The sequence below is a fragment of the Anarrhichthys ocellatus genome, unplaced genomic scaffold (genome assembly GCF_004355925.1).
Source record: "Anarrhichthys ocellatus isolate YVR2014 unplaced genomic scaffold, GSC_Weel_1.0 scaffold13, whole genome shotgun sequence".
NCBI lineage: Eukaryota > Metazoa > Chordata > Actinopteri > Perciformes > Anarhichadidae > Anarrhichthys > Anarrhichthys ocellatus.
The window spans coordinates 3,859,771-3,870,326 of record NW_022280043.1 but is presented as its reverse complement, the minus strand read 5'-3'; the positions used below and the strand labels follow the sequence as shown (position 1 = coordinate 3,870,326).

General features: G+C 42.5%; 1 protein-coding gene across 1 annotated transcript; it reads right to left on the bottom strand.

Moving 5' to 3' along the window:
• Nucleotides 1-2,118: 2,118 nt before the first annotated feature.
• she (Src homology 2 domain containing E) lies at nt 2,119-9,862 on the bottom strand. The gene is made up of 6 exons (XM_031853494.1): nt 8,994-9,862; nt 8,339-8,465; nt 5,890-6,144; nt 5,301-5,655; nt 4,084-4,203; nt 2,119-3,296 (listed from the first exon to the last, which is right to left on the bottom strand). The coding sequence occupies exons 1-6, from the start codon at nt 9,408-9,410 to the stop codon at nt 3,104-3,106; spliced, it is 1,467 nt and encodes a 488-aa protein (XP_031709354.1). The 5' UTR covers nt 9,411-9,862; the 3' UTR covers nt 2,119-3,103.
• Nucleotides 9,863-10,556: the final 694 nt, after the last annotated feature.

Below are 10,556 nucleotides of genomic sequence, written 5' to 3'. Positions count from 1 at the left end.
TGGGACCCCCACGAGTGCTTGTCTTCCCCTAACACCCCCTCACGCTCTCCCTCTCTCTCCTCTTCCCTCTGTCCCTTCCTATGTTGCTGTCATTCTGTCTTCTGCTGCTGCAATTACTTCCTGTGGTCCTGTCATGCGACACTTTGATTAACAACATAGAAATATGATCTATGAATCACAGACTGATTAATGTAACACCACACAAAGTATAAGACATAATTACTTTCACATTGATTACATTTCCACTTTTTGCTTCACATTTCCTTGACAGCTGTGGTTACTTTTTTTTTTTTTACAAAATCATGATGTACTGTTATAGATGAAGCAATCCAATTCCACCTCGATGTAACAGCAACAATTATCTATTAATGACAAAACAAAATAACAGACATTTTGCTGCATTACTTACTTCTGTATGTTTTTCTTATAATACTTCTGTAATTCCTTTTGAAGGCAACACTTTTATTTGTATTTTTATATTTTAGTTTTGCCACTATAACTAATACTTCATATATTTGTACCACTGATACTTTATAAGCTCATATTCAGAGTGCAGGGCACAGAAATAACTATCCGTTTTACAATCAACACTTGAAATGATGGAGGCACTTGCAAATGACAGGCTAGCACAGAATGTAAAACATACTTTAGTGTAGGTGCAGGTGAGGCTATGAAAAATGGCCCAATGTAATGATGCAGTTTTCATACTGCAGATCCTGCAGTTTTTAAATGTTTTAGCAGGATCACTTTCTCAGCCAAATAAAAGGAACAAATAATCCTTCATATAATAATTTAAAAAATCCCTAAAATATGAGACAGAGTTTCAAGCCTTTAACATTGTAGGCTAGATGGTTATAGAACCCAACATTCCCAAAAACAGACTGACAAGCTCTGCAAGAATCATGTGTCCAGCACCCCGGGCCTCTTGTTTGTTTTGACCTACTTTGTGATTTTAATTAAGAGAACATGGAGGACTAACCACAACAGATAACACGGATGGAAGGAAGGGTGATAGTTAGCGGTGTCTGCTGTTGTGTAACATTGCCGTTTGTGACACACTGGGTACAGCAGGATGGCCAAGATTAGAGACGGCTCCTCAACCAGAGAGCCTCGGTGCAAGCTTATAGAAATCAGCGTCTGCCCTCTAGCAAGGCATTTGTGCTGGAGTCGCCGCTGTGCTTGGAACCCTTGAGGAGGTGTCATATGATCAACAAAGTCAGTTTCATAAGACAGTAAGAGGAGTGTAGCCTATTACTACTTACTCAAGTATGGTACTGCTCTGACATTACATGTTGAGCTCTCCATTCACAAACCAAGCAGGCTATTCTGTGGGGGAGCTCATCGCTACTATGGCACTATGGCCACGGTTATTCATAGCTCTTTTTATATTGCAGCCTGTCTCTCCTCCCTCTTACTCTTCTTCTCTCCTCCCTCTCCTCGTTCCCTGTAGATATGGCCCTACCTCACTCTAACTAATCACCATGGCAACCTGGTAATCCCTGAACAGAAAAATTCTGACTCTCTCTCACACACACACACACACACTCGCATAACAGGACTGCATGCACACATACATAAATGCACACATGGGTGCGCACACTGGCAGATTCACGCTTGCACGCGCGCGCGCACACACACACACTCGAAGAGATACTCATGCATACCAATACACTGGTGTTTACTGGTTAGCCATATCTTACCGCAAACACATGCTTCCATGCATCATTGTGAGGATAAAGCTTCTCTCTGTTTTGTGAGAAGCTTCATGTGTGCGTTGGCGAGGATTTCCTGTAAATGCACCACCTTTCGGGGGTTGTGTGAGTAAACTAGCTATCTGTGTGTGCACTATTCATGTATGCATTTTGTAGGTGTAGCAAACGTACGTGTGTTTGTCAGTGTTTATTGGCTACAAATAGGTGTGTGCGTGCAGGAGATTGCATGTGTGTGTAACTGTAATTGATTTCACACTCAGGTCAGCGGTTTTACAGCTACAAGAGAAAAGCACACGGTGAATCTGTGTGCTCTGGTTAGCTTCTCATCTCTGTTTCAGTGCGTTTTTTTTTCTTGAACCCTGCTTTGACTTTGCTGCCGGCATGTCTATTAATAACATTGTTTGTCCACAGTTAATATGAATTTATTTTCCTTACTGAATAAAAGCCTTACAACAATAATTTACAACCCACATCATTGTGCGGTAGATGTAAAAAACGAGACAATATCCAACAATCACTTCATACACACATCATTTATGCAAACAGTAGATACATTTCAGGGTTACGTTTTCAGTTCATTCACAATAAAGTAAGATAGCTTTTTAATCACAGCCTCATTTAGATTACAGTGAAGGCACATGAATGGAAATTCACATATTTATTTTGCACACTTACACACACACTCAAACTATTTTGCTGACTACTGTAAAGTTATAAGACACCTCCCACTTCACTAGTTCTAAACGCCAAATCAATAAAGCTCTTTCTCTTGACAGACAGTGGTTGGCAAATGAGCCTGATTTTCAGGATAGATCTAATCAGATGTATTGACCTCACAGACGGAGCCTAACTGGTTTGGCATGGAGCTAATTCATCAGGCACCTCTGTCTAAGAGGAGATTACAAACCTCTCCACTTAAATCAGATATCCGCTTGGTTACAAGTGCAGGGCTTCATGTGCATTGTTTCAGGTATTATAGAAATCAACAATACTGCATGGCCAAAACAGCATCATGCCTGCAGGGCAGATGGACAAGAAAATGGGGCAAACAAAGACACCATGCTGGGGAAGAAGGGATGGTTTTCCTGTAACTATGAATACATTCAGTAGGGTGTTTAGACTGGGAACAAATACTACTATAACAATGTCATCAATGGTTATTGTAATGTATGGCTTTGATCATTGTAGCGCATGTAAGAGATACAAACATATGAAATTAACAAGGTGGTACGCAGGACGATCCTAAGCAGCATATCTTTGAGTATGTGTGTGCACACATGTATTGACAAGTTAATGTGCGTGTCTGTGTGCATTTGTGCATACATGTGTAATACATGTATGCGCATATGTATTTATGTCCCAGCGTGTTTGCTCGTCCTTTACGTATGTAATCAGTGCGGCCTGGCCACAGGATGCTGCAGGGTCATATGCTCTGCTCCAGTGAAGGGCAGTCTGTGCGTGCAGTAGTGGTGGACCAGCTCAGGGATGCTGGAGAAGACACAGCTACTCTGATCCAGTGTGAAGCCCAAACCCTTAACGCTCTTCGTCTGGGCCACAATGATGTGCACACAACTCTGACTGGTCCTAATGGAACAGGAACAAAAATACACAAAATACAGATATAGTGTCGACTGCAAGTAAAAGACACACAGCAAGAGTTATAGTTAGGAGTTATACAATGCTGATGAATGGAAACCTAATAATGTTGTATTTCTCTCTTATACTCTCTTATCTATCTCTCCCCAAATGAGGCTGCGCATTTTTACCGAGTCGGATGTGTAAATGGGATTAATGATGTGGACTCTCAAATGAATGAGCAGCTTACAACAGATGTGCACTCAGGCACATGCATACACGTGCGCACACACACACACACACACACACGTATGCCCAATTGCACCACAGGATTTCAGCCTTTATCCAGAGAACCTGTTACTGGCACACTTATCAGTAGTGTCAAGTTTACAAATGACACATTCTCATGCATTAACGCCTCAGAGGTTTCCACCACAATGCCGGTTGCTGTAACACCTTAGTAATTCCTCAATCACTGTGGAGGCAAAGCCATTGGGCTCCGACCTAAATATATTGTGTACAGTATGAAACACACTGTAGAACACAAGATAAATGTTCCATGCCCATTTTTAAACAGAGCTAAAAGACGTGGCATTAGAAGAGGACATTTTAAAAATCAGAAAATCATATTTGATTTTCAAGAACAATGTCTCACTGTCACCTGAGATTATGATGCAGCAGTATAAAAGTTGACAAAAATGTATATGAATGAATATGTACATGTTGCACTATATAGCGTGCCATTACCGTGTTCAACAAACACGCTCAAATGAAATACACACATCCGTGAACTCACTTCAGAGCGATGGAGTACTTGCTGGTTCCTGATTCGCTGTCCCTCACCAGGAAGCTGGCTTCCCTGCAGCGCTGCAGCTGAGCTTCCGCCTGTTGCCGGCTCACACTGCCATGGTACCAGCTTGGAGAGACAACAGATCACTAACATATAGCGCAGCAACATATGGAGATAAGTCAGATGTCAAAAGAATGATAGGTGATGATGATCAGGGAGAGAAAAAAAGAGTAAGAGACTGACGGGAGGAACGAAATGACACCAACAGAGATTTACAGTCTCCATAAATCAGACCGACGTGTATATGGTGAGTTAACGGTATCTAGGGTCAACTTGAGAGGGCAAAGGGATACATAAAATGAACAAACTTAATTTACGTGGTTGTACAGAGTGTGGAGGGAGGCCTATTAGGACACAAGGTGGTGCTGACAGTGGCTACAGGCTAGAGCCATATATAACCAGACTGTATGTGGCCTTGATTAATGAAGGCAAAACACACTGACATTCAGCCACAACATGAGAGGAACAACGGCTGGACACATGCTGGAACATGCTCTGAGCATGTCCCCCACATGTCCCCATATCTGAAAAGAAAAGCCATACTTTCTGAGTTGAGGACAGAAGGTTTAGAGCTAAAATGAGTCTCTCTCTATTCAAGCCGTACCTCCCTCCAGCAGTTATGTTCAGCACCTTATCATGAGGGGAGAGCTCAAGGCCTGCTGCTGGCCAATGCTCCTACTGATAAAAAACAAATTTCACTTAAAAGTGTTTAATGTGCCAAGTGTAAAATATATGTGGTTTTGGCCAACACTATGGCAGCCTCTGTGGTATTTGACATTGTGAGTCACCAGATCGGGTGTGAAAGGAAATCTGCTACATTGCTTTACAACTTTTACTAAGGGAAATAGATTTTGAACCAAAACTGTGGAGGGTGCTGTTCTTTCAGAGTTTATCACAGCAATGGTTAAGATAAAGACAAAAAGAAAAGAAAGAAAAAAACGTGACGTCAGCATGGTGTCACAACGGTTTTACATACATTGATTTGTCTTGTTGCACATTGGGCTGGTGATGAACTAATAGGGTTGATATGTTGCCTGTTTCAGTCCAATGAAGTTTATGAGCTATAATTCAGTGTGCAAAAGCTTTCTTATTTTCCCTTAGTAACATTTATAAATGTCGTATCCACTCCTTCCTCTGGATAAGTAAGTCTTCTCCCTCCTTACCTCTGCTTCTCCAGGGGCAGGCTGGGGTCCACTTTGACTGCCTCCCCATCCAATGGGGCACTGAGGGAGGTAGGAGACGGAGGGGAAAGTTTGTTGGGACTAGAAGAGGGTGAGAGGGGTGAGAGTTTTAGGGTGGGGAAAGAGGGAGATGGGGGCGAGAGAGGGGAGAGTTTGAGAATAGGAGAGGAGGGAAAGGAGGGAGAGGAAGAGGAGGATGGAGAAGATGGCACGAGTATTTTATGGTTCCAGTTCTTCTGCCTCAGGGTGTGCTGCTGCTGCTGCTGCTGCTGCTGCTGGCGGGTGGAACTTGAACCGTTCTCTTTAGTGGGAGAACAATCCACTGCCTCGAACTGAGCTGAAGGAAGCAGGAGAGACAATATCAACCTTTCATAATATAGTTCTATTAAAGCATGCCAGAGCTACCAAAGTAAACACATCTCTGGAAACTGCTTCAGCAGGATTGTTTTGTTTCCTCTCTAAAGCAAACACAAAATTGTTGTGGCATTACTGAACAAATAAAACTCATGGCATCCTTCCTCCACACCCTAAACCCCCACCCTTCCCATCATCCCTCTCTCCCTTTCTCTACCTGACAGCGCTCTAACAATGTCCTCCTTTCTCCACTCCCAGGGCAGTTCATACTCTCCGGCGGGACGGATGTCAGACTCTGGCCGTGTGACAGGGATCCACACCCCCCCACTGTCGCCTTCCAGGCCGCCCTCATACGGTGTGTCGTAGATGTTTGGGGGTGTGGGTTTTCCCTCGTCCCCCTTCCCCTCCCTCTTGCCTCTGTCCAGCAGAACACACACTTTCAGGAGGTCTTTGGAGCCACGTCTACGGACCTCTGCAGCACAGTGATTCATGTGATTAGTAAATGGCATCAAGATAAATGAATATCACATACAGTACGTCATATTAGACAAACATTGTATCTCCCAAAGGACACTGTCATCTGCTCTAGTTAAGATGTATTCTTTCTCTCTTTTAGAATTTTTTTGAGCCCAAATTGGCTCCTCTGTGTTTTGATTGAATAACCACCAACCTGACAAAGAGCCTCTTTGGCCTCAAAACGTCATAAAGAAGACATTTGAATCACAGCAGGTGACAGTGTGGCGAGTCCTTAGGGACGTAGAATTGACTGTTCTTTTGTTTTGGACTCAGCACTTAGACATGTGTATGTGTTTTCTCACGGATTATAGACAAAGCAGTCATCAGCTCAATGTCCAATAACTATTTTTATTTTGTATTGTTTTATCCTCCTCTGTTTGAGTTGCCACACATCAACCAACCTCAAACAAATCTAAATTTATAATATGGCAAACGTACCTGCTTAATCTTTTCAAAACATATTCAGCTACATTCACACCATGATTCTGTAAAATAATCATGCATTGAGCTGGATCAACATGATAGTGAGCTCTTCCACAGTGTAACTTTTCATAACACACGCCTTGAAATGATGCACTCAGCTGCCGATTTATTAGATACACTTAGCTTAAACTAATACAGTCTAATACAACGGTGCTGCAATATATTAAACATTCATGAAGTTTGTTACGTTTAGTTTTTGTCGAAACTATTCAAGAGAGATGTTGATTCAACATAATGATCATTTTGGAGGCTGTAGTTTGTGGTGCTGTTGGTCCTTGGTTATGCTGAGAGGTGTCTCTAATATTTTCTCTGCGCATATTGAAAAGAAAGTGGGGTGGACAAAATATTGAGAACACCTATTAATATAGGACAACAATGCAACCAGTCAATAGCAGCAGAGAGCATTCAAAATGACTGTAAAGTTAAATCAACATCTCTCTAAAATGGTATAAATTAAAATGAATTATTTTAACCCTCATGAAAGCACAATTTATTGCTGAGAAGTTGTTGAATAACTACATTAGCTTTGGTAAGATGCACCTTATAAACTGACAACTGAGTATATTTTATAAAGAAAAACAAAAAAATCACCTAAATAAGTTTATAATCAGGCATGCACAGCGTGCAAGCTTCCCAGTATTCATTTGCATGACGTTTCTGTCTCATATCCACAGAGATGAGTAACATTTGATGTAAATGTACACGTGTATATCAGGTAGAGTAGAAAACTATACAACAGAAAAAGGAGAATGTCAAAACTGACACCTGTGCAAAAAATAAATAAGATTAAAATACACTTTCTTAAGGCACATTTTTATTAAAGTAGACTGGTTAGTTTGTCTATAAACTTAAACAGTGGTATGCTTATAAGAGAGTTGTATGTTTTTTTAGATTTTAGTATACGGTAAACAAAGTTTGTAGGCTAATACTTGTGTTTTTATGGGGCCAGCTGGATTCACCAAATCTGCCTGTCCAGTGTGATTTGATCTGTAAATTAAGTTTTGTTGTGACGTGTCGTTAAAGTTTAGGGGAATTTCACTTGTTGTGTTTCTTTACTGTCTGACAGGTAGCCTGAGTGTCTGCCCTATTGTGTGACCAAACAATGGAGCTACAGGAAGAAAAGGTCAACACAACTGCTGATTGGCTGGCTGACCAGGCCACTTCCTGGCTGCTGGGAAGTGATTGGGCGAGACCAAGAGGGAGCGAGTGGGGATTCTTGGTTTTGCAGAGGGGTTGGGGGGTCTTTCGATTCTTTTCACACATAAGGGATCATAAAGCATTTTGTGTATGTGTGTGAGGGGGGGGGGGGGGGGGGGGGGCACTGGGGCCAACTTCCTATCAAGAGAATGGGGCAAAGGAAACAGAGGCAGGAGACAGGAAGCTGGAAGAGGAAGCTGCACCCATTGTCCCTGCAAAACACTGTTCCTATGACAACCACCAGCAGGGAGGGAAGTCAGCAAAGAGACTCGTCTAGTTTTACCCTACAAGTCCTTTTAAAACCTAGCTGTGTATTCCTTGGCTTTCGTGTCATATACATTACCAAAGATGATTATACCAAGAGTGTTGAGATATAAATACATGTATTTATGTTTTCTGCAGTCCAGATGATGCCACTTTGGCCCTTCCATAATTGTTATTGCTGAGATGGATGATGATCCTAAACTCACCTGTGATGATGACCTGGGCGTCATAAGGCTCCATGTAGCCATCATTCACTCCTGCTCTCTCAGCCTCCCTCTGCTCCTTGGTTTTCTCTGCATCAAAAGGATCTGCGTAGTCCTCCAGGATAATCAGCTGTGAGAGGTAAAAGACTCGTCAGAAAGAACAACGCTGGGCTGCTTTCAGCATTCAGATCTTACAATTACTTGAAGACAACAGAGCTGGCAGGAGGAGAGGGATCTGATACTTTCATTGTGTGCGTGTGTGTGTGTTTGTGTGAGTGTGTTTAGTGTCCATGACTAAGTGACAAGGAGGGACAAGCAGAAAGAGTGCAAAGAGGTCAGCACATTGTGTTTGGCTGTTTGATGTGACACAATGTAGTGAAACTGCATTGTATTCTTTTGAGAGCATGGAAACTGAATACAGGGCTATGAACTGAGGTGGGAATGGGAAACACAAAGGCCAGCACTGACCTCAAGCCCACAGTGAAATCTTTATTTTTTTTGCACTGTACAGTATATTGACTTTTTATCTGCGCGCTGCTGCAACTGCTTCTGCCTTGTTTTGTTTGATTCTGAATAAATAGCAAAATAGCAAATAGCATGAAATATGAAGATGAATGGGGTTTGGATTAACTGTGTTTAATCTTATAAAGTTACTCACTGTTGTTTTGATGTCAGGCCTCCCTTTTTCGTTCTCGGGCTGCTTCTGTTCGCTTATCCCGTTGAGTTTGGGGGTCTTGTCTTGTTTGTCCACCTTGATCATCCTGCTGATGTACGCTTGCGCCAAACTAGAGGTCCTAACATGACGGTTCTCATCTGACGTGCCAGTCTCGAGCTTGGAGTTTTTGCGACCTTTTCCAGGTGTGAGAGTATCCCAGACTGTCCCACCAGAACCAGCATTGTTACGACCCAATTCTGTAGCCGAATTTTTCCTATTTCTCCCTGCCAGTAAACCCCCTTTCAGGCTGTCACGAGAAAACGAGGGTTTGAGGCGAGTTTGTGGACCAGATTCAGAGGCCGAGCGGACCCGTTCATTTCCGTTCTTTAGGTTGGGGAAATCTCTGAACCATCTTGCCATGGCTGTCAAGGTATTAACACAGGCTTAAAAGTTAACAAACTGGTTGTCTTTTGTACGTACTTGCATTAGCTGCCCCACTGCAACTAACTTTGGACCGTGCGCGTCAGCTCCAACTTTACGCACAAATATTTTACGCACGCCTCGGTTGAAGTTAGCCTGAAATTACTGAAAAGTATTTCCTAATCGTAAAATTCAGTCAGCCTACTTCGTGGTGTTAAGCCGATTCCTTGCGTCTAAAACATTCCTTACAACGTCTGGTGCGTCTCGGAAGGCATTGGCCAGTGGCCCTGGTTGCTGGCACTCCGTACCTGCAGTGACAACTATCCCTGCAATTTGAAAAGTAGCCTCTGTAGAGCGTAAATGCGGAAGAACTCAAAGTTTTTCTTTGAACCCAGTAAAGTTCCCATTCCCGGAGCGTGAGATGATGTGTCCAGCCTGTCGAAGTGATGAGATGGAGAGGAAAGTTGTGTGCACCGACTGTGGGATGTCACTGGAGACATGGGGAGGGGCTGTGTGTACAGGGCGGGGTAGGAGTTTTACTGTAAGCATTGCAATGGACAACTGAAAGCTCCAAACTTTAGTAGTAGTTGGCCCAACGACGGCAGATGCCTGGCAATAAGCAAAATGGGATCCAACATGTGAGTTTTGACACAATTTGAAAAAAATGTTCCTTAAAGATTTGTTTTGTCTACAGTTGAGATTATATTGATCAGCCAAAATAGGTAGCAAAAACAATGGATTACAGACGACACTAAATATGCCACAAAATCTAAATTAAACCGAAATTCAATTATAAAATGATGACTCCAATTTCGGAGATATCATGAAAGATTGCACCATAAAAAACAAGCTAAACGGCCTCTTATAGCAACCCAACAACCACTTACATGAATGTAATATCTGTAAAGTAACAGTAGGACATTGCATACTCCTTCAGCTGCAGTCCCACGTTATTGGAGGCCGTGCACTTGTAGCTAAGAGTTAGATCTTTTTGTCAAGGGCCCTGGATGATGATGCTGAACCACCTACTGGTAGATAGTTGCGCCATCTACTGGTAAATTAGAGACAAACAAACACATGTAGGCACCACTCTGTATTTCGTCCATCATTAGTCCAGAAAAAATGTTTGTTTGACTTTTATCTGGG

Bases quoted from the DNA above. Each gene is read 5' to 3' on its own strand.
- she (XM_031853494.1), bottom strand. From the start codon at position 9,410: ATGGCAAGATGGTTCAGAGATTTCCCCAACCTAAAGAACGGAAATGAA. The intron at 5,656-5,889 runs GTAGAGAAAGGG...TGCTTCCTTCAG, and splicing joins CATTGTTAGAGCGCTGTCAG to CTCAGTTCGAGGCAGTGGAT. The intron at 3,297-4,083 runs GTGAGTTCACGG...CTGTTCCATTAG, and splicing joins AAGTACTCCATCGCTCTGAA to GACCAGTCAGAGTTGTGTGC.